This window comes from Gavialis gangeticus, unplaced genomic scaffold (assembly GCF_001723915.1).
Source record: "Gavialis gangeticus isolate Ggan-Ray unplaced genomic scaffold, GavGan_comp1, whole genome shotgun sequence".
NCBI lineage: Eukaryota > Metazoa > Chordata > Crocodylia > Gavialidae > Gavialis > Gavialis gangeticus.
In genome coordinates this window covers 177,691,373-177,715,226 of record NW_017729022.1, presented here as the reverse complement: position 1 = coordinate 177,715,226, position 23,854 = coordinate 177,691,373, and the positions used below count along the sequence as shown (strand labels likewise).

Genomic DNA, 23,854 nt, shown 5'->3' with positions numbered 1-23,854 from the left:
ACGATGAGGAGGCGGCGGCCGGGCCGGGCCGCGGGAGCAAAGCGGACGGTGAGGCCCCCCGCGGGGCCCCGAGCTAGCGCCTCGGTGCGAGCCAGCCCTGGGGCTCTCGCGTGCGGTACCGCCGCTGCTCGGGGCAGGCGGCCTGGCAAGGCCGTGGAAAGGCGGCCTGCGCCCGTGTCCACCCGCCCCTGCTGCTGCCGCGGTTAATAATAGTAATAACAGCAAATGTCATCGCCTCACGGTTAGGGGTGGCTTCGGCAGGTGCTGGGTGCGGGGCTGTTGCCATTGCCAAGCTCGGGCCAAGTGTCCTGTGTCTGTCCCTGCTTCGTTATTATTATTATCTGAGTTGTGCATTGCCTATGCACATGGTGACTACATGTTGGACATCCTCACCAAGCTAACACCAAGCGTCCTATGCCTGTCCCTGCATTATTATTATAATGTAGTATCGTTTTTATTACCATTATCTAGTATCAGTTATCAGCATTATTATTAATTATTATTAGTTGTAGTTGTTGTTATTCTATGAGAGTTGTGCATTGTCTGTGCACATGGTGACTAGATGTCAGATATCATGGCCAAGCTAACACCAAGACAGACTATGCCCATCCCTGCATTTTTTTTTATTTATTTATTTATTTATTGTATTTAGTATAATTTATCATCTAGTATAATTTATTATCAGCATTATATATTATTATTTGCTGCTATTATCATTATTCTGAGAGTTGTGCGTTGCCTATGCACATGGTAAATAGATGTCAGATATCACCAACCTAAAGCCAAGCATCCTATGCCTGTCCCTACATTATTATTATTATTATTATTGTTGTTATTTAGTATTTATTACCAGTATTTGTTGTTATTATTCTCTGAGAGTTGTGCATTGTCTATGCACATGGTGACTAGGTGTCAGATATCATCACCAAGCTAACACCAAGACAGACTATGCCTGTCCCTTCATTATTACTTAGTATGACTTATTATTTAGTATCACTTATTATTATCATGATTAGCATTAATAATAATGAATTTTCTGAGAGAGGCATTGCCAACGCAGGTGCTGTCCAGATGTCAGATGTCATTGCCAAGCCAATGGGTACATGCATCTCCTGACAGCAGCCTGCACATCTTGCATGCCTTTGCCCCACTCCTCCCCCATATATATATGTATATGCACGCGCGCACGCGCCCACACTCGATATGAAATTACTTTTCTGAAAGGCTTCAGCTGCTTCCAGATTCTTTGTGAAAATGGAGGGAACGCGGCCCCTCGGGACCCTTGGTCGTTGCTGAACACCGTCAGCAGCATCTTTCACTGCTTTGGGGCCAAATTGTGTTAATTGCCATCAAGCAAGAGTGAGAGGGAGGAACCCCAAACCTTTATATAAATATGGGCTGTGTTCAGAAGGTCACAGCATGATGTGGCTTCAGGTGGCTTATTTTAAATGTGCAACTTAGCTGGGCTGTGCAGTGGAGCTGGAGGGTCTTCTGCTGAAGTGTTTTTTTATGCCGCCTTTCCTTGAAGAAAAAGTCTCTTCAGCCTAGTCCATTTTCCATTTCATACCGTGGATCTAAATAGGAAGGCATTTCAGTAACTGATCCTAATCCTAAAAGTTGTTTTAGGGAGATAGATTTCAGCATCCATGAAAGTCCCAATTAACTTTGTTGGAGCCTCATGTTTATATGACTTCAGTGTGAAGCAACTTGTCAGATGTAGGCCTAGGTTTTGTTCTTTTTAGTTAGAGTGAAATAGGCTGAGACCTGTTGAGTTGTCATTTTATAGGTACTCACTTCTCCCATTTCCCCTTTAGCAAACATTTAGTTTCTTCTGATGTTGTGGGTACTGGCCCATATCACCCAGAAAGGAATGCCTCCTGCAGAGCAAGGAGCAATCTTTTCTTTGTGCTAATCCCTCTAGGTGTGATTAAGGTTTTTGTTATCTTGCGAGGTGCTAAATGTTGTGGACACCCTTTGTATTCTAAACATAAAACACCTTTGCGACAATAGTTTTAACAGTGTAGTGCATTTTTTTTAATTCCCTTATTCCTGTACACTGTTTCCATGCCTCCAACACCACCAATTCCACTTCTATAAGGCAGCTATGATTAAACAAAATTCATGTCATTTATTCAGTTTTTCATTGTACCCATGTTAATCTATGGTATACTGTTCTTGAATAGCTGTAGCCTCTTCATTTCTTGTCTGAAAATGCTTAGTGATTGAGAGATTAGACTGTCTTTAGTTGTATCTTATGTAGCAGCACTTGAGTCTCATTAAATATAAATACTGGGTCAGCTATGAGTTTGAGCATGTGGAGGAGGATGGGATAAAGCAGGCTCCATGTCCTTGGTTTAGTGTGTATTCTGTCAATCCCCAGAAGTAAATTTAGAAATGTGTTTGCAAATAGAAAACTGTAACCAGTGATCAGCACTGCGTGGGGGTAACAGTTACAACCTCACCTGCGTTAAAATATTCAGCAGCAGAGGGGCAAAGAATAAGCTAGAAACCTCCACTGTACCAAATGATACCCTCAAGCTTAGTGTTAGCCTTTTTATTAATGGATGATGCTGGTGATGCAATACACTTTTGCAGATCTGGGTAATGGTATTTGACTGTTTTTCTTCCCACAGTTAGGTACTAAACACCTTGTCTGTCCTGTCATACCATTTGAAAATGGATTCACTCTAGTAATGATAGGTAACCCAGTACTAATAAGTGTAGAGTCATAGTTTGATCTCTGTACCTTTGAAATTGGTAAGAAAACATGGAGAATTGAAAGGAAACATGGCGAAAGTAAATGATTCCATTCTAAAGACTTGTGAAGTGTTTGCTTGATCCTTCATTCTTGTTTTTTCTGATCTCTCTTTGTCAGTGTTAATATTTTGATATGTCTAATCTTAATGTATATTCACACAGAGCCATGTTTATATAAGACTCCAAAGAGATCCCTGAATAACCGATCACGGTTACCTACCTTCAGTTCTCCTGTCAATGATACTGATATACAGCATGAAATTTTTTGGGATCCGCATTCACCAATTGCACACCAACTAGGTAATTGTCACCAAAAAGTTCTTCTTTGTACTCTGCTTTTTCATAGGTCATTATTAATTTTTTAAACATATCCAAGGTCTGTACTCAGTGTTTATGGATCTGTTTAAAAAAGAAGCATTTAGTAGCATTAAAATTCATTTTAATGCCATGTTAAGTTGCATGGCATTTTATTCAGAAATGCTGTGATACGGCACTGAGGAAAGTTACGCATTTTTATGTGATTTGCTTCTGTTTTGGAATCCTGCTGTAATTGTAATGTCTGATGATTTTTACTGTGTTTTATCTCATACAGGTAACGAAAGAAAGAAATGCGCTACCCGTAGATGTACAGTTGAAATTTCAGATATTGTTAATCGTATTGCTCCTCGGGTAATTATCACTTCCTTTATAACACTTCACAGCTTATGCAGTAATTAAAGTGTAAAGTAGTGTAATGATAGGCTGATTCTGTAAAACTGTGAAAAAGCAATTTTACTTTTGGTAATATGTAGTAGAGTAAAAGGCAGATGCAGATATGCAGGTGGGGGGGGGAACATAATTCTTAAAATTGGGTTGAATAAAAGTTCCAAGCATAGTATTTGACTAGCTAATCTATATTTCTTTTTGTAAAACCTCTGACTTTATGTCCTAAAACACTTTATATTTTTCAGTTAAGAAATTAGTTGTGTGAAATAATGTGGTACCAGTCTAATTTTAAAAAAGATCTAACATCAAGCTGAGAGCTGTTGGTTTGGTATTTGTAGAAAATGCAGTAGCACAGTCATCTTCTACCACTTTTCTGTTCTGTAAAGTTTCGTTGCATATCATATTTACTTGGTAGCTTTTCTCTTCATTTGTCATAATACAGTTCAGATAACTATACCTTTCATTTAAATCAAGGGATCAAAATGTATCTATGTTTGGGTAGCTTAAGCTTTACGTCCATGTTGTACCAATAAAATAATGGCTTCTGTAAATGATCTTACAGGTTTGACTGACCCTGACCCTACTACTCCCAGATTGGGCTGTTTAGAGATCATTTGAAAGAGCTTTTTTTGCCTTTAATATCTTTTTCAGTTTAGTTTCTTCTTTTATTTTTTCTTAGTTGGATTTATTTTATGTTTCTTCTACAGAATTCAGTTTATTTCCTTTGCTGCTCTTCCTTGTTTTCTCCTTTCTTCTCTCTCTCTTACCACAACTGTTTTCTTGGATGTGTAGGACTATGCTTCCTATTGGAACCGGTTATGCTGCTCTGAGACCTACCGTTGGTGTAGGTTTTTCAGAGTCTCATAAGGATCCATTCACTGAAATTATTTCTGGGCTTAGAATTAAAAGTAAATCCAGGAAGCAGCATAAAAATCATACAGTTCACTGTCTTCTTCTGGCCTTTTACATGGGGCTTTACAACTGAGACCTAGCACTATCAAACCTGAATTTTAGGTGAATGTAAAGTTAGAAGAAGGTTTGTTCTAATGCAGTGGAGAGGAGGACAAAAATATGTGGGTGAACCACTTAGGCCAGGGTTCTCTGACTTCTACACTGACTGCATACCCTGCAGACTTCCCCTGCTTCCTGAGCCCCACAGGCTTACCCTGCCCTAGGGCAGGGGCAAAAAGCAGAAGCTAGAGGAGGGAGCCAGAGCATGGCCACAGCAGCAACAATGTGGAGAGCAGGAGCCCACAGTTGAGTAGCCCTGACTTAGGCTATGCCTATACTGTGAGGGGCAGCTTTAAATACAGTGTTAGGGCCCCCTGTCATGAACACAACCCTTCTGGCTAATAGAGCTTTTTGCCACAGGTAAAACTAGTCTTAGTATGTCCTTCATATGCTTAACTTGAAATAAAGGCTACCAAAGTCCATATGCAATACTGGAACAAGATGGAAAGACTGCATAATAGTTTTGACATAATTAAATGCTTTAATTATTTTGATAAATTAACTTAATCATGTTTATTTTGAGTTCAAGTCAGTTTATCATATAGATTCCGGTGCACTTTTGTAACTGATGTCTATAGCTCAGAAACAGAACTTGGAAAAACAACCTGTTTTAATAGTAGAGACATACTTTGTTTTTTATTACTCATAAGACACAAAATAAGTCTTTTTCTAATAATGTTTCTATAATTTACAGCAGGCACAGTTTACAGATTTCCTTGACAGTACCCATTGAAAATGGATTCAGCATTTCAAAACTTAATATTTGGAAAATAATTTTGCATGTAAAAGTCATTGTTAAGAGAAAAAAATACTACCTGTTACTTCCCATTTTGTGACTTGTTTCTTCTGTTTTATCATTTATGATCTTTATTAGAAAATATAATCTACTGTATTTACTCAAATACAAGATGAGTTTTTTTCCCCCCAGTTGGCATGGGGGAACATGCCCCTCATCTTATAATCACATACAAAGGAATCTCACTAAATACATTTGGCTATTAGGGGTGTGCAAAACAGCACCATTTTGTTTCAGCTTCCATTTTGCCGTTCTGAAGGGACAGTGTTTCATTTCGTCATTTCGTTTAGTTTTGAATCACTGTTCCATTGAAACTGTTTCGCTGTTTCGACACGATTGACGTTTCACCCATAGGCTACAATGGGGAATCATGAAAATGCCTATAACTTTGGCATCTGTTGCCTAATTTGGATGAAAATTGCAGAGATGGTAGCCCCTTCTGAGGGCTTGAAGCCTGCCACGTTTCAAGGAGATAAGTGCAGGGGTTGTTGTGAAACTGCACCTCAAACAGTTGAAAGCAAAACTCATTATCACTTGCTAGCAGCAGCAGCCTGCTGTTATCCCATGCACAGATATGGGGGCCTGTTCTGGACTCCTCCCGGGGGTGCAAACCCCCAGATCTTTCTGTGGGTGACAGGAGGCAGCTGCTGCTGCTGCCTGCAATCAGTGCTGGGCGCAGCCCTCGCCCAGTGCTGGGAAGACTGGTGCTGCTGCTGGCCCCAAGCAGCAATGGCAACCTCCTGTCATGCTGCGTGCAGATCTGGGGGCCTGCACCCCCACGAGGATTGCGTGGCTGTGCCAGACTCCTCCCCACGGAGCTGAGCCTAGCAGCAGGAGGCAGGGGAGAGCCACTGGCCAGAGCTGTACTGGGAGCCAGGGCTGTGCTCTGAGGGGCTCTGCCATTGGATCTCTGCCGCCTCCCACTGCCAGGCTCAGCTCTGTGGGGCTGCGGAGCCTCCCACCGCTGGGATGTGCTCACCAGGGCTGCTGTCCAAGTGGCTCTACCAGCCCCATGGAACTGAGCCTAGTGGTGGGAGAGCCAGTGATGGAGCCACTCAGAGCGCAGCCCTGGCGCGCACAGCCCAGCAGCAGGAGGCTCCACAGTCCCACAGAGCTGAGCCTGGCGGTGGGAGGTGGCAGTAACCAGGGCTGCACTTGGAGCGGCTCCACCACTGGCTGTCTACCGCCCCCTGCTGCCAGGCTCAGCTTCATGGGGCTGTGGAGCCTCCTACCACTGGGTTGCATTTGGAGCCAGGGCTGCACTCTGAGTGCCAATGGCGATGCTGAGCTGAGGTCTGTGGGGCTGGCAGAACCACTTGCAACGTTGCCCTGGATCTCCCCCGCCTTCCACCAACAGGCTGTTTCGAGTGCCCTTGTTTCGTTTCAAAGCTGTTTTGAAGCCTTTTGTTTCAATTTCGCTGTTTTGAGCTCGAAACGCGTTGAAACAGCTTCGAAACGAAACAGCTGTTGAAATTTCGCACAGCCCTATTGGCTATCATTAAACTGTGGCCAAAAGCAGCATGTGCTCAGCAATGGAAACCAACTGCGAAGTTGATTAAATGGAGACAACGCTAAGCATTACTATTAACTGATGACCCACATTGGGCAGATGTGCCAATGGGAATCTACCACAAGAATAGGTTAATGTAGCCCATCTGAATAAGACAAGTGGTAGTGCCCGTTAAGCACATTCCTCCTTACCATCAACTCTTTCAAGTCATGGTAAACCATTACATTGCATACATTTTGATTTCCTCTTCACTCCCACAGCTGAGCTGTGCCTTTTTTTGCCTTTTCAAATGATTCCCATTTCTTCACAAGCCTTACATGTCTTGCAAACGTCAGTAAATGGAGCTACGAACATTTCACTCAGAATCCCTCTATCACCTCTCAGCCTGGCACATATGATTAATGTAGTCCTGCCCTCCATGAAGTGAAGCTGGACCAGGTTGCCCTGTGTCTCATCTGCATATACATTTTTTTTGAAGCATCCCAGGACTCATGACAAGAACACCTGGTTCCAGTCGTGAGTATATGGTAAATTACGAGCCTTTGGCTTTGGAGTAATATCATGCCGAGTTTGTACTACATATAAGTAGGTGCCAAAGTGCTGCTCAGAAGTGGAACATATGGAGTACCTGTGCTAAAACTGACAGCAATTTCAAAAAGAATAACATGCATCAATTCCAGATGAACTGAGTGTATGGGTACTATATGTAAATTGTTAAAACCATGTTTAATTTCAAGGTTGTTTTCAGTTTGTTCCTCACTTCCACGTGCTCAGGGATAGCAGGGACTGACAGTAAGAAGAGGCGAGAAGGGGGAGGGACTGCCAAGGGAAACAGCTGGGGAGGGAAGCAGAGAGCAAAGGGGCTACCTGATCCTCCAGATTTACTTTCCCTGCTGTAGTAGTGGGAGGGAGACAAATTAAAGGCAAACCTCCAATAATTAAATTCATTACCTGGAAAATTATAACAAATTTATAAATTTTCCATCTGTAGAATCATGGTCATATTTTATATTCAATTAGATATAGTAATTCAATATTAGACCTTTGACAGAATTGTGGGTTTGCTTTTGTTTTTGCCACCAGTTAATTTTCATTCTAAAATAAAAACATTTCTCCCTTTCTGGTCAGTAAAGCTCAAGTTACTTCCTTTAGCTGGTTTACAATATTCTTGTGTGTTCAGTACTTTTTAGCAGTTGTTTGGGCTTGTGTCTAATTCTGATCTTGCATGTCTCATACCTTAAAAGTTTGAGAGCATTCAGATCCAGATGTGAACCCAAGAGCTGAACAGTATTTCTGTTTAATTTCTGAATTCTGGATATTTTTAGTTGTTTAGGAGGCTTGCATATGAAAATGGTAAAATGGAATAATTCAAAATTTTAACTTTTGCAAAAAGAGCCCAGAGAAGATTTGCTCAGTTTCACTGGTTTGTGGTCTCTTCTTTGATAAGTAAACAAATATGGCGTGTAGCGAATTGGAAAATGGTAGCGAAAAGGTAGCAAATTGGAAAATGTAAAATAAGTACACAAAACAGGCTAAACCAATAAATCAGCATTGACCATTTTATGCTAAAAGTTGATATCGTTGTGTTGTATCTGTAAATCTGGTATTATCTTTAGTCATGCCTGCGTACAGAGTTGAACCATTTTAACTAAAGTTGTGGTTTTAACCAGTTGATGTTCGACAGTAGTTTTTTGCATGTGGACACTGATGCTGGTAACTTGACCTGTTGGCTTTCAGCAACATTTACACCAGTTTTAATCAGTTTAAATGTTGAATAAAATTTAAACTGATATAAGCTGTGTGTATAGCGGATTCCTCTTCTTAAATCAAATTAAATAGTACCAATTCAATCTACTTGTTCAGGATGAAAAACCAGCCAGTTATGAAGGATCTCTTCTAGGCACATGGATTGGTGAAAATGCCATTCCCTGCACACCTGCAGTAGCAAGGACAGCATTAAATGGAACAAGGTATGTTCAAAGACATTTTTGCTTGCCCAGCAAAAAAAAATTTTTTCATGAAAGGAAGAGCAGTATTTCATTGAGTTAATGAAGGGATAGCTAATATGCTAGTGCAGAGAACACACAGTAGTGCCTTTTTCATTTGCTTTGTAATCTTTTAAAGTGAGGAATTACTGGTGAGAGTAAAGCACTATATATTGACTGTTAAATGAATCATGAGAACATTTCCCTGAATATCTGAGGTTGCTAAACTTATTAAACTGTAGAGTAAACAGCTATTGGTATAAAGTGATTAGACTTTGTAAAATATTTATTAGTATTCCTGACTTATCTGTGTATTTTCATCTAGAGTTCTTAAAAGAAAGAATAGTGAAGAGGAGCTTATGAAATTGGCTGAGGAATTTGATAAAAATCTGGTTGAGCTAGATGCAGTCCAGGACCAAGAAGTTCATTGCCATGATTTTCTCCAGACTACCTCAGAGGCAGAGGCTCTACATAATTCTAAAGATGATGTACAGATAAAAAATCTGCAGTCATTCCTGAATGAAGTTCCTGAAGCAGATGCAACTCTGTCCTTAAAACCAGTTAGAGAGAGCACTGGCATCCCTGTAACGGAGCACTTTCATACTAGCAGTCAGAAGCCTGTAGACCTTGAGGCTGAATTAGCCCTCCGTGCCCTTTTTGATTGTTCTACTCAGAAATGCAGTGGACAGTTAAGCCAAGGCCTGTCGGGGATTTCCTTAAATAATTGTTCTGATGAGAAGAAAAGTACCCTGGAAGAAGAGAAATGCATTTCTCAGGAAATGACACAAACAAAGGGACATGTTGGTGAAGAGAAATGTCAAAAGCAAAACTCAACCACCACGTTAGGAAATGGTAATCGCATTGCAGCTCCAGAAACTAATATCTATTTGCTGCCAAAGCAAAATATAGCTTCCGCAAAGACGGAATCAGTGGCTTCCAGTAAACCTGCTCAAATAGTTCATGATGATTTTGATGAGTGGGATACTGATTTATTGGCAGATGACTCCTTCGTAATGCAAATTACTCAAAATCCTGAACTGCTAAGTACAGAAAATGCATCACCAACTACTAAAACATGTACAGACTCTTTTAATGGCATTGGTCAAGCTAAATACAAACCAAATAGTTCTCATTCAGTAGCTGGTATTTCAGCCGAGTCCAGCAGTTCTCAATATGTGCCCCTGAAACGATATAGTGAAACCATACAGGATACTACAAATTCATTTCCTTTTCAGGAGCCAAGTAATGGAACAGAAAATACAAAGCTACAAAAAGGCAGTTTGTATGGGAAGCAAGATGTTAAAGGTGATGGAATAAATTATGCTGGAAAAGGTGCTCCAAATAGAGGTTCTGACCATATTCCTATTTCAGTACAGTCTGGAGTTAATGCAAAGGAAAGTATTCAGTCAAAAAGTGGCTTCACTACTTATTTTCCTGTAAAAGGATCCTCTTCAGTCTTTGTACACTCTAATCCACATAGAGCACAGACTGGAAAATATGGAAATAAGACACACAATATTTTTCATCAATCATCCAATGTTTCTACTAATACAAAACCTAATGATCTAGTGAAAGTGGTTAGCCAAGCCAGTACAGGTCAGCTAAACCAGGCTGAATTGCCAAAGAAATGTTCTGTGTCATTTGATGACTGGAATGAGCCTAAGTTCTCTGATGAAGTTTTAGATATGTTTTGTGAATCTGAGAGTCTTTGGAACACAAACTGTGAGGATGATGAATTATTGTATCAGGTGTGTGATGATGTGGAAAAGCAGACTCAAAGCCAACACATTAAACAAGGAAATGAAAGAGACAAAATTACACAAGGAACCAATATTAATTCCAGATCTAGTGCTGATAAGAGTTTTATAGCATCTAAACAAGGACTGTCTGATCACCCACTAGCAGAAAGAATCAACATAAAAAAGGAAACTATTTCATTAAACACTTCTCATACAAACTCCTCAAAGGTTACAGACAGACTGACTACAGTGGGAAACGTGAACTGTAGAGACTTGTCAAATGTTATAGCTTCAGTCACAGACATTCCTACACTACCCAAGTATACGCATTTTCAGACTTATAAACAAACTGCTTCTGGAACAAATAATGTTCCTGGAAAATGGCATAGGTCTAATTCAGTGCCTGTAGGAGGATGTGATTCTGAAATTTGTCCAATTAGTACATTGAACACACGTATTACTGCTTTTAATAGTAAAGTGTTGCACAGCCAAGGTCTTCCACATAACACCGGAAACATACAAAATAACAGTTGTATTAACAAAATGTCAAATAAAATGTCAGTTGTGCCTTCAAAGTTTACATTCAAAAAGATTAACACTTCTCAGGCTGCTGTTCATGTAGATCCTAAAACTATAGAAGGCAGTTCAGGAATCCGAGTTCCACAACATGGTTTAGAGGACAGCAAGAATCAACTAAATGTCCCTTTCCGTGGGAAGATGGAAATTAATCAGAAACCACCTTTTAAGAGGCAGGTTTCAGTCACTTTTGCACAGTCTACAACAGGTATGTTTCTGCTTTTAAAATATTTTTTAAAAATAAAATTGCCAAAAGAAACTTTGTATTCTGATGTTCAGATGTTATTGAGGTGTTGCTTGTTAGTTATTGTATTTATCCCATTTAGATTAGGGATGATGACATTGTTCCAAAATTATCAGGCTTGCTAATCAGATCTTACTGATTTTCAATTTAAAAAAAAAAAAAGTCTTTGAGAAATCTTTTGACTTTATCTGAAGAACTATGTTGTCCCCTTCTTGTTTGCTTATTAAATACTTGGCCCTATTCACAGGTGCTCAAAATTAATGTATCTTGATGTCACCAGCATTGCCCAGTAACGTCCTGCAGTTTGGTCAGTGTCTATACTTAGATTTAAAATTTTGAATATTAACTGCAAATTAAATGTCAAAATTCATAATACTTCAGCCAGGACTACCTTTAAAAGAGGTTAGTACTGTTGGGCGTCTCAGTTTTGGGCTGTCAAATATGAGATACTTTTAAAGCAGTAGTATCCAATCTTTTGGCCCCACAGGCCAGATGAATGGCATGGGGTCATTCTGGGGGCCTGATCCAGTCGTATGCCACCTTATACTCCCTACCTACTGGATCTGGTCATACACCAGAGCAATTTGGCATGCTGGGCCATGATATCCAAGAAATTGGCCAGAAATTTGGCAGCAGGGCAATGCCACTTAAAGCTGCCACCATTCCCCTGAAATATCTGGACCCTTGGGGAGCCCTGTGGGTTAAGTGATACAGCTTTACAGGCTGGGGATTGAGCACCCCTTCTTTAAAGGCTCAGAATTTCCCTTGGTAAATGCTGAGTGTCTCAGTTTGGGCATCTGGAAACTGATAAATCACTAGTAAATTCTGAAAGTCTTGGCCAGCAGCAATATTTGGCATGTGCCAGAAATTGCCATCTAAATGTGTCAAAGTTACGTGTTTCCTTTATTTCACCAAAAGTCATAGCTGTTGGGTTTCCCCTGTCACATTTCTCTACAAAGTTCTGTGTTGAAATCAGTTTTACTAGAGAAACCTGCTGAGAACCAGCAGAGTCTTGGCTCATACTTTTAGTATGTTGAATGGTTTTGTGAACCTTTATCAATATTAAATTGTGGTGAAACCTAAAGAGCTGATGTTGTAAAAGTAGACTGCTGATAAAACATATGTCAATCTCCAAGTTTAAGAACACTGTTACAAAAAGTGTCATGCTGTTCAACACCTTTTATTTCAAGGTATCTGTACTTCCTGCTTTTTCTTCCTGTGCAACTAGATAAATAGGAAGCAACACTCTTAAATACTACTAAAAAAAAATCTACAGACTGTTCTGTAGACCAGACAATGGAAAAACAAAGTCATTGGTATCATTGTTTGGAGAATTCTCTGGCCAAAATAATCTTTTAGTGTTTCAGTGACAGTAGCCTTTGGCCTTCAAGATAATTGTACATATTTTTGCTGGTCAATTGGTGTAAATTACTGTATTTGTTTTCTGTGACAATTCCTGATTTACTATTTTAGGAAGTCAACTTTAAGAAATAAATAGCTTTCCATAGCAGTAATGCTTGGACCTATTGACAGCATATGCTATTCTTTAACTAAAGTGTAGAAAATTTGGACAAAAGCATCGTACAGAACTTGTGGTACTGTGTTCAGTTATTTTTCTGGTGGTATCCTATGATTCAATCTTTTTTTTTTAATCCTTGAACAGGTCTTGTTACTGTGGCATTAACCTCAGAATTAAGATCATGATATATAATCTGCATAGCAATTTGCACCTATATTTTTCCACATTTGTACATGTTTGTTTGACTGACCTTATGCTCTTGGTCTTACTGTCCTTGATCTTATTTTCCCTGAGTTATAAGGCCATTTGTTCCCAACTATATTAGTAGGAAATCAAAGCATCTTATGCACTGTTGGTGAAATACTGGACATATTGAAGACGTTGGAAGTTTTCCCACTGATTTCAGTACAGCTGAGTTCTAGTGCATACAATTTTGTAAGACAGTACATAAAACATTATACTTAGATAGTGTGTCCCTGCCTCCTTTGTAGAGTGTTTTATTGCTTTTGACCTTTTTTCAACCTTTCTGTTTCTTTGTATTACACCATTACTATACCCAACCCACATTTTTTTACAAACTTTATTATGCCAGTATCTCTGCCTAATGCAATCACTTGTTAAGCCCTTTTCATTCTGATACCCTCAACTTTTTTTAATCTGTTATCATCTTGGTTGACCACTGATTATAAGGTTCATTTGAAGGGCACTAAAGTAAAATTTCCCTTAAGCAAATGTCTACTGCCTAATACTTCGGGAGATAGCAGGCAGTAGTAATTCAAAGGTCATACATGTGTTCCTTTCTGTCTTTGAGGATGGAAAATAGTGGGCCATTTTAATTTTGGTTCCTCATGTATTAGTCTGGTGTGCTGCATATCTTCAGATGTTCAAGGTGGGCAGCTTAGGCCAGTATACATCTTAACATGAATATCTCAAATGTACATTTTGTATTTGCAGTGTCTGTGATGGAACAGAAAAATAGAAAATGCTCCCAAGAAGAGATTGAAAAAAAAAAGCAAGAAGCTCTTGCACGACGAAAATCTAGAATGCAGGCATGTCTCAATAATACTTGAACTTTGTTTTGGATTTTTCTTCTGCTAACTAAAAAAATCAATGTAAGAACTGACCTACTGTCTTAAAATGATCTGTGATGCCTGATTTTGATATTTTCTTACCTCTTTCCTGAGATATTTTGAAGCCTTTGTTAGATCACTGACGTACTTGCTTACTTTCAGTTATAAAAGGATTACAGTTCAGAGAGAACTTTTTTCTTAGCAGCCATTCCAGTGAGATTCAGTATTGTTCTCTCCAGTACTATTGCATATTGCAACTGAGTGGTTTAAAATTCATGTGAATTACAATTAAAGTATTTTTTTAAAGGATTAAAGCCCTTTAAAGTTTATTTGCCTACTTCTATTTTTTTTGTGTTTCTCTTAATTATGGGAAAGCTCTTTTAATCAAGAAAGTGAGTGTGTTCAGCCATTTTATATTAATTAACTGCTTTTATTCTCAAACTGGCTTTAATAAACTTGAAACATACCTAGTGTAAGTTGAAGCCTAAAAATTCAGCTTTCAAAGCAGGATCTAACACTCACTGGCTGAAATAAGCTTAGGCATCAGAAAACTAGTGCAAATACAAGCAATTTGGAGAGATTAGGGTTAGTCTATTTCTATTAAATAACAGTATGATCTACACAAGATTAAGAAAGAGTCTACTATAGCAGCTGGCTAATCTGCAAATTACAGTATCCTGAAAATAAAGTAAACTGTTCTCTTTTTATTATTTCCATTAGAAGTTGAAGATAATTTCATGATTAATATTTCAAGTGGCTAATTAGGCCAGCCATCCTGAACAATGTATCACTGGGCTAATAATGCCATTAGTATTTATTTTACCTGGCCAATTTCATATAGTATGGTCAAAATAGAATATACTGGGCTGGTTCTTCAGCTGGTATAAATCAGCATAACTTCATTGACTGTAAAGCTTTTCAGGTAAGGATCAGTGTGTACATTGTAGAAATTCACAGGATTGGAACTTTAAATATACAATGCAAAAGATTATGTAATAACATTTTTACTGAATGTAGTGTGAAACTTCACATAAATCTATTTTCAGTTTTTAGTTAGATTTTGGTGTAATCCTTGGTCAACAAAGAAATGAAAGATGATGGATCAAATGCCACTCTTATCCTAAGTTGTTCTGATTTAACAGAAGGGTTTACTGATTTCACTGCTTTTACGTGATATATGGAGAATGAGCTCAACTTGTAAAACTTTCTGTAATTAAGCTGGTAGATGTTTCACAACTTAAATCATTGCCACATGAATGCAATTATAAGTGCAATTTATGACTGAAAAAGTACTCTCTAGTTTAGTAAATAAGTTTCTAAAAACTTTCACACAATCTCAAAGTCTTCATCTCTTGAAGAATGTACTTGTAAAATTCAAATGTAAATAATGTACATTTGTAAACCATTATTAAACTTTTTATACTTAAGTGCTCTGTTCTGATCCATGATTTGGGGTATTATCAGACTAAGTAGTAAATTTTGAAGCCTCACAACTGGAGAAAAAGGAGGGATCAGAGCAGTCGTGTGGTTAAGGCCTTGGCTTGGGACTCGGGTCTGAGTTCTGTGCTTGGTTTTGGCATAACTTTCCTCTGAAACCTTGGGAACTGTTTCAATTTCTTACATGTAACATTCACTTTCTTACATTAGGCTTCCTGGGGTAGGAGCTAACCCTGTGGGCATAGACAGACAAAACACATGGACCATATCAAGACATGCATGGACCTGGGGTCCTCCTGGGACTGCAGCAGTGGCGATCCTCCCACACAGAGCCTGGCTGGCGCACACCGCTGCTGCATCTGCCATGCCTCCTCTTCTTTTTCCCATGGGTTTTTTGACTGCTGGATATCCAGGGGTCAAGAAGACCCTCCGTGCTGCTCCCTTGCAGTGCAGAGAACAACTGAACATGCGATATGTGGCGTCACAGACTTGTCTGCAGCACCACATACTGCACAGCTGTGCTCGTCTGGATGTGGGCATGTAGTGCCCCAAATGCCTTTAAGCTTCTTCAGAAGTGAAGGTATAAATGAGATACTGTGATGAAGCCTTACAAATCAGACTGAAACACTTAAGAGTTGACCTGAATTCTGAAGCATTTGAGGTATTTGTTACCCTTCAACACAGCCTGATAAACAGTTAGTCAGTCTACCAACATCCCACACTACTCTACTTTTTGCTTTTCCCTTCCCCTGCTGCATTCTAGATGGCACCTCTGAATCCAGCTATGCTGCCCAGGGGTCATAGTCTCTGCCGTACCTGTACTAGGTGCAAAGGCATCTCGCATCTTAAGCACCCCCCCACCCCAAAACCTGGCTTCCCAAGTGCATCTCCTCAAGCACCCATTTACCTACCACAATACCACCTATAACCCCCAAAAATGCCTGTGTCTCCAAAGTGGTTTCTGACCGGAGGCAAGGAGATCACCCAAAAGTCTCACTGAAACCAGGCCATATGTGAGAATCGTTACAGGTCATAACCAGTGTTGGCATCAGAGATAGGTTAGGGTGAAAATGTGGTATGAGAACCAGAGGTGCCAATCATGTCAAGTGCCCATCAGATGACATGCCTGTACTTCAAGGAGTTCTCACGGATCCTTGCTGAAGACAACTCTGTTGAGTCTTACTCCCTCATCAAATGGGGTGGGCCTAAAACCAATCCAATGTCATATTTTTATATGCAGTAGGATCCTATGTTCAGTCAAGGCACCTTGGTGTTGTCATGCTGCTGGCACTAATGGTTGTTCCTTGTTAGAAACTTATCTGGAGAGAATTTGATGGTGGATTACCTTAACACTGTTCTTGATGCTTGTCATAAAACTACTGGACTAAAAATAGTATAGCACAGTTCCAAATTTGAAGATACAGCATTGCCAAGAGTAATGCAACTACACACAGCTGAGAGTGTTCAAATATTTTGGGACTGGAGAAGCATGTAACATTTTCATGTGCAATCTGTCACTTGAAAGTAACCTTAAGTAACAAAAAGTAAGTTAGTTCTAAAATCATGGTCTGAATTGTATATCTAACGAGTGCTTATTTTTTCCTTCACTTTATTCTAGAAAAATCTAAAGTATCTGGGGAAAAAGTGATCAGAGAACACCAAGTATAATATTGGCTAAGAATTTACTTTCTCCATTGCTGTGGAAAAGACTTTTATAAAGCACTCTGAATGCAGGAGATATAAGGTTTTCAGTGTGTTGGTACAGACATATAAAAATAATACTTTTGCTATTGAAAAGGATGCAAGTTAGACGTCAAGCTAGAACAGTGTTCAGTCTATCGTAAAGGATATTGCTGTGGAAAAGGCTCAGTAATATGGAACTTGGATGATTTCTGTTTAGAAAGATATCTCAATTAGTTATTTCTATATTTTGAGATGAGAGAGATGAAGTGGAAGGAGAGGAAGAATTCACAAGAGCTCATCAGGAAATGATTAAACATTTTTATCTCAGAAGATACCAATGCTTCAAAATTAAAACGTTCACAAAAATGTATCTTAATGAAGTGAATGACGTTTTAGATAATGTTTCTAAAGAGATGCCTCCAACAGATTAGGGTACTCACTTGTAGTGTAAAAGATCCTACTTTGATTCAAACAGGGATGTGAATCTGGGATGCTAGGTGAATGCCTGACAACTAGATTATTGGCTATTCTAGAACCAAGTGTGGAGGGGTATCTCATCATGCAAAACTTCAAAGTTGTTTCATGAACCAAAACTTTTCCAGTGAGCTTTGCTGCTCCTGATAAGCAAAATATAAAGAGTGCATCTTCCAAAGATTTTGGACTAAATTATACTCGCCTCTAGGAACTCTTGTGGAAAGAAAAGTTTTGAAGAAGCATCTAGTCCCAAGATACAGAGACATGCTTTCTGTGGGGATGCGCTTGTTCTATTAGACCAGGGGCAGGCAATTATTTTGGGCGGAAGGCCACTTACTGAGTTTTGGCAAGCCATCAATGGCTGCGTGACAGACAGCCAGGGGCAGATAAATATTTTCTAAAATTTTTAGGGGCCCCATGGGCCAGATAGAATGGCCTGTTGGGCCGCATCCGGACCCTGGGCTGCATATTGCCCACTCCTGTATTAGACTGTGTCCAGATGAGTAGGGATGTTCGTTTCCCTGGAGATGAGCAGCAGCAGCACACCTTGTGCTGCTGCTACTTGTCCCCAGGGGATGTCTGTGCCACACACTGGTGTGTGGCAGGTTACCTCAGGTGGGGTAGGGGAGGCTCTTTTGACTTCAAGATAGCAGGAAGAAGTCACGGGACATATCTACATGAGGCAGTTAATGCCCTTTGGACTAACTCTACTGCACGTTAACATGTCATGGAAAAACCCTGCTAATGCCCATAAAGCATCACCTAAAACGGTTCACCTGTGCTAATGTGCAGTAGCACTGATTATGGCACATTTAGTATCTGTAAACTTAACGCACCATAATTATGGCACATTAATGAACATTTAGAGGCATCTATGGTTCAGTGGTACAATCCTTGTCTGCCCCACAGGAGACCTGGGTTCAATTCCCAGATGCTTATACAGATACAGCCATGGAGGCACCAAACACCTGGACTCAGTCTGGCCTTTGGATTCTGTCTCAGTGGCCTAAAGGAGCACTGGAAGATCCAGGCAGCCTCCACCCCTCCAAAATTCCTACCTAGGCATATGCATTGAAGGTCTGGGTAGCCTCTCATGCAATACCCCGTGATCCAGAAGCATCGATGGTTGCTAAACAGTGAACGGGTAGACATGGCTGTTGTGTTTCAGATTTCACTGAAACAAATCCTCCAAACCACCCCTTTCTAGGTAGGGATGAATATACTACATTATCCCTATATGAGCACAGCTCCCTCTTTCCCCACCTCCAAATCTGCTTAGCTCTGCTGTCTGGGCATTATGAAGAGTCATGTCTTTGCCAAGTGCTTTAGTTTTTCTAGGTTCTGGAAGTGTGATACAATTTCATTCACTAACTCTAAAAGAGAATTCATACCTTTGACTCTAACCCTCTTCTTTCTACTTCCTAATGATTTCTCTCATTCTCCTTCATAACTTCTTTGTACCTAACTAGCCAAGAGTTCAACAAGCAATCAATGTGAAACTTGCTTTCTGATAATTTAAGAATATTGTACCTATTGGTTCCAAATTTTCTGCTTGAAAAACTTTTGACATAGCTGTTGCACTTAAAAACCTGTCATTTTTTGGCGTGTCTTTTCAAACTCTCCTCCTTTTCAGCTAGAAATATTTTAATCTATATTCAGTTACCTGATTCAAGCTTGCTCTCAAAAAATGCCAATTTTTAGCTTTCAGACAAGGTTCTTTAGGTAAATGTGATATATTTTAGTAGACCAACTCAATAGTTGAAAAAATGTTCTTTGCAAGCTTTTGGGCACAAACATCCTTCAGGCATAAGGAGAGTCTACTGTTGTTTTGTGTTCTGGATGGAAAAGAAGCCAATATGTAAAATGCAGGTCTTTGAAAATGCAAATACGTGGCAGGGAGGATCAGAGGCAATGGAAGACAATGTGTGAGACAGGTGGGGAAGAAGAGGGATTGTAGACCTGGTGATAGAACGTAGCTGGTAAAAGATGGAGAGGTTACTTGGGTTATTGGATTGCAGGCAGGTTATAATGTACCATAAATCCAATGTCTCTATTTAGTCTATGAAGCTTTTAGCTTTCAGGGTTTTTTTTGACCACAGAAAAACCACCACAAGGGCAGTTATTCCATTGCAAAAACTCAGACTACAACAAGTCAGAATATTTTTTCACACTATGGATTCCTATTTGAAATCTCTAGGTTTATCTTGCAATTTGTGTAGGTATCTGCACACCTAAAAGTGCTAATATTGTGCAGTATTTTACAGCACCCTTAAAAAGCTATCGTTGCACCCCAGTGTCCTGTGGCACTCTGGTTGAGAATCACTACTCTGAGCCATTAAGATTTACTTGCAATCTTTACCCTCAGTAATGATTACAAATGTCCCATCACCATTACATGCTTTATTCATCTTTTATGTTCAAGTAATTGAGTTTAGAAAACTAGAAATGGTCTGCAATGTCAGTGAGCAATGCCTTCTCCCCAGCTGGGTCCATGCAGGCAGGTGGGTAGCAGCACAGATTTGTGCCACTGCCTGTGTACTTTGTAGCAGCAGGATGCATTGTCCCACTGTTCCATGTGCTGCAGGCTTGGAGGGCCTGGCTGGGGCTAGCCGTCTCCTGCACTGAGGCACATGGTGCTCCAGCCAGCCAAGGAGTGGCACATGGAGATGGGGAAGCAGGCAGCCCAGGGCTGCCTGCTCTCTCATCTCTGCATGCTGTGGAGCCCCTACACTGAGGCAACCTGCGCCCCAGCCAGCTGCTCCCTGCCTGGCTGGGGCTCACTGTGCCTGGAGACAGGGGAACAGGCAGGCTTGCACTGGCTGCTCCCCTGCCTGTGTGCCTCAGCGCAGGGGTTCCACTGCAAAGCTCCTGCATTGATGCACATGGAGCCCTTGAGCTGAGGCACGCTGTGCCCCAGCCAGCCACAGAGCAGCACCTGTGCTGGCCCCAGCAACCTTACCAAGGGTTTGGGGGGCCTCCTAGGGCAGCAGCAGTGCCAAGCTGGCCGCTCAGAGCCACAGCACCAGCCAGTCTCATTTCTGGCAGCGCATGCTGCTGCCACGTGTGCCACACTGGTTTTTTTAGTGGCAGGTTTTTTTTTTACACTGGGATTTCCTCATGTGATGCCTCATATGGGTTTGAGGCTCTGCAAACCTTAAGTGCACATTTGTCAGGACATGCCGAAGGTGTTCAGAATTTGCTTCCTTCCTGATATTCGGGACAGTCCATGAGAAGGGAGTTATGGCTGGGAAACTTGAGGAAGCATGCAGCCTCCCATGGTGTGTGGCCCAGAGTCACACGCAGGCACCATATGTGGCCCCCCCGCTGCTCCAAACTTGGATAGCCCTGTCTTACCACATGGTACTAACAATGTAGTTCAGCCTAAAATGTTATCCTTTTGCTAACATTTATTGATATGCATAGTTAATAAGATTCCCTTTTTTTTTTTTTAGCTTGACAGTCTACTATTAAAATTCATATGTGATTAATCCATTTATCTGGGATAAATTTAAACCTTGGTTTACCTTTTTTCTGAAGCAAACACAAGGAAATATTTGATAAAATTGGAAAGTATTGTGTTTAATATGGATAAAAAGAAATACTTCTTATAGAAAGTAACTTAACTAATACAATCAGTAAAACAGCACACTATTTACAAAAAAAAAATAAAGGAAATTTTAAAAAGTAACTGGAAAACAGTTGTAAGTAAACCTTATGCCCAAGATTTGTGGGAGTAAGAGTAAAATTCCAGGGATTATGAATCTTATTTTTATCTACAAAACAAGCTGGGCACCAACTGCTGTAAGGAAGAATTATATCCCTATTGATTTGAGAGAGATTTTGCAAAGCGTAGGAGATATTAGGAACTTAAATTCAACTGAAAGTTGTCATGACTTGTGCTCTTAAATCCCTGTAGTTCTACTGAAAATCTTTCCCCAAGTTTGGGGGTGCAAAGTGTATTATAAGGACTTTATCTCTTTCTTTAGAGCAGGGTTGTCAAGGATATGGCCTGTGGGCAGGATATGTTCCGCGTAGCCAGGGCATCTCATCCATTGGGGTTCTAGTGGGGACTGGAAATTTGGGGCCAGGGCCCACTGCCAAATACTGGGATACGAAGCCCTGTTGGGGACATATTTCAGAGGTGGCAGGGCAAGCAACAGCTGCATTAACCTCTTATAACAGGGAGCCAAAGGCATCGGATACTTTAAGAGAAAAGTGTAACAGCCCAAGCTTGCTGTATGGGACAAATCTCCAGGCAGCCTAGGAGCAAAGGCTGCCAGCACCTAGGTTAGGCTGCAGCAGAGGAGGGTAGGCAGGCCATTAAGCAAAATGGGAAACCTTTGCATGTGGCTGGGAGGACACCTGACCAGAAGGGGTGGTGCTTTGGGATATATGAACCCAGTGCAAACGTGCTGTAGGGATAGGATAATGCAAACGTGCTCCTGGGGATAGAGGCTGCAGCAAACAGGCCCACAGCCTATGGTGACCACCTTTTCAAAATGCAAAAGTGGTATACCAAGCCTCCTTGCCCTGCTTTGCCCTCCTCCAGTGGGTCCCATCTGCTGGGATGCGGAGGGCCTGGGGGTGTAGGGCAGCACAGTGGGGAACCCCAAGCCCAGAGCAGGCGGTTTGCATCGCCCCACCACATGCACAAATCTTGAGGGGCATGTGCCCCCCACATGCACCCTCCCCAGGTGTATGCACAACAGTAGGAACCAGCCCCCACACTGCCAATTGGACAAGCCACCCATGGGTCTGTCCCACTCCCTAGCCAGGGTCTGCCTGTGCGCATTCCTGCCCCAGCGTGAGCTCCGGTGCTCATGCACCACCCCGACTGGGCAGCACTCCCAGCCCCAGCTGCCAACCCTGCCCCACTCCCTCCCTCACCATGGGGTCCTCAATCTGCCCCCTAATATCCCCCACGTCACCTATGCCCCCACATTGACTGATCATCTGCAGGCAGCTGGGGGAGCTGCTCTCCACTGGTTGTATTGCTGGCCATGTGCATGTGCACATATGCATGTGGCACCCCCTGCATCCCACTACCCACAGCCTCAGGCAGCAAACAGAAAACCCAGATCCTTGCACATGATACTGGGAAGATAGTTGCTATAGTTGAACTGTGTCAAAGGGAATCTAGGACAAATGCTGTCCCATAGTCATTCAGCCTGGGACAGACACTTGATCTTTATATTTATGGACTGTCCCATCCAATTAGGGACAGTCACCCTAGCACAGACACTCAAGCTCCCTGAGAGAGCCAGAGGGAGTGAGCCAAGGAAGAAGTAGGCCTGTGGTGTGGCACTGACCCCAAGTGGGGGTGAATTTTGGTTGGGAAATGGTTTTCCTGGGGCAGGGACCCCAGGGGGCAATCACAGAGACAGGTAGTAGCCTTGTGTAGGTTTGGGGGTGCCCTGAGGAGTCAGAGGGGCTGGGAGCAGCTTAGCTACCAGGGGGTGTCACAGTTGCCTTTGGAGCCAGGTCCTGCTACATCCTGCAGCTCCCTGATGCTGCCCATACCAGTGCCAGAGCCCTGTATTTTGGACCCAGCCATGGGGCCAAGTGAGTGTGATGAACTACTTCGACATATTTGGAAATGGCCATGCTGGAAACAATGCAAAAGACTTGGGTACGTCTGCATATTCTAGCAGATGGCTATTCCTAATTTTTACATGAACAATTATTTCATATCTTGTCTTAATGTTTGTAGATCTATTATGTATAAATTTAATTAAATCAATTTTCAGGGCCTTGTTTTAGTAATTAGCCTAAGTGAGATTGCCAGACTTGGCATATCATTACCATTTTGAGTCATATATATTCTGTTTAAAATTTTTTCCTTCAGTATTGTGATTCATGCTTCCTCACCTTCTTGCATAACTTCTATTTGTAGGAAGTTACCAGGGAATTGGGGAATAGCCAAAACTTACGTCCAAAAGGATCAACATGCAATCATAATATAGGCTCTGGCAGTCTATTGTTCTGGCAGTCGCACACAGCATGATTCAGAAGCAGGTCACATGCAGCAATTTGTAGCTTTACCCTCACTTGGTCTTGGAGTCACTGTCCATCAGGCTGTTCCTGCATGATTTTAGCAGCTAAGGAGTTGCTGTAACTTGTGCCAGCTGCCAATTGCCTCAAGCAAGTGAAACAAAAGTTAGGGCTTCCATAGCCGTATTTTCTTTGCTGAAGCCCCTGTCCCTTCCATTGGCCATCAAGTAAAGAAATTGCAGAGGGGCCCCACTGTGCTCTTGAATCCTGACCTACAATGTCCAGTGCCATCCCAGTTACTGGTAAGCTCTTGCCTATGTACCTCTTACAGCCTTCCTGCATGTTGCAGCTTTTATC

General features: G+C 41.3%; 1 protein-coding gene across 3 annotated transcripts; it reads left to right on the top strand.

The window, feature by feature from the left end:
* Positions 1–1,505: 1,505 nt before the first annotated feature.
* On the top strand, positions 1,506–14,695 carry ETAA1 (Ewing tumor associated antigen 1). 3 transcript variants are annotated; one of them, XM_019516569.1, is made up of 5 exons: positions 1,506–3,057; positions 3,350–3,426; positions 8,643–8,749; positions 9,090–11,287; positions 13,797–14,695. In XM_019516569.1, the coding sequence occupies exons 1-5, from the start codon at positions 2,904–2,906 to the stop codon at positions 13,910–13,912; spliced, it is 2,652 nt and encodes an 883-aa protein (XP_019372114.1). In that variant the 5' UTR covers positions 1,506–2,903; the 3' UTR covers positions 13,913–14,695. The 3 variants fall into 3 exon arrangements, with proteins under 3 accessions (XP_019372114.1, XP_019372115.1, XP_019372113.1); XM_019516570.1 differs by lacking the exon at positions 13,797–14,695 and adding an exon at positions 11,571–11,734; XM_019516568.1 differs by lacking the exon at positions 13,797–14,695 and having other exon boundaries at positions 9,090–11,558.
* Positions 14,696–23,854: the final 9,159 nt, after the last annotated feature.

Coding starts and splice junctions, on each gene's coding strand:
- ETAA1 (XM_019516568.1), top strand. CDS start 2,904: ATGTATATTCACACAGAGCCATGTTTATATAAGACTCCAAAGAGATCC. Junction 3,058..3,349: donor ACCAATTGCACACCAACTAG/GTAATTGTCACC, acceptor TATCTCATACAG/GTAACGAAAGAAAGAAATGC. Junction 3,427..8,642: donor TTAATCGTATTGCTCCTCGG/GTAATTATCACT, acceptor CTACTTGTTCAG/GATGAAAAACCAGCCAGTTA.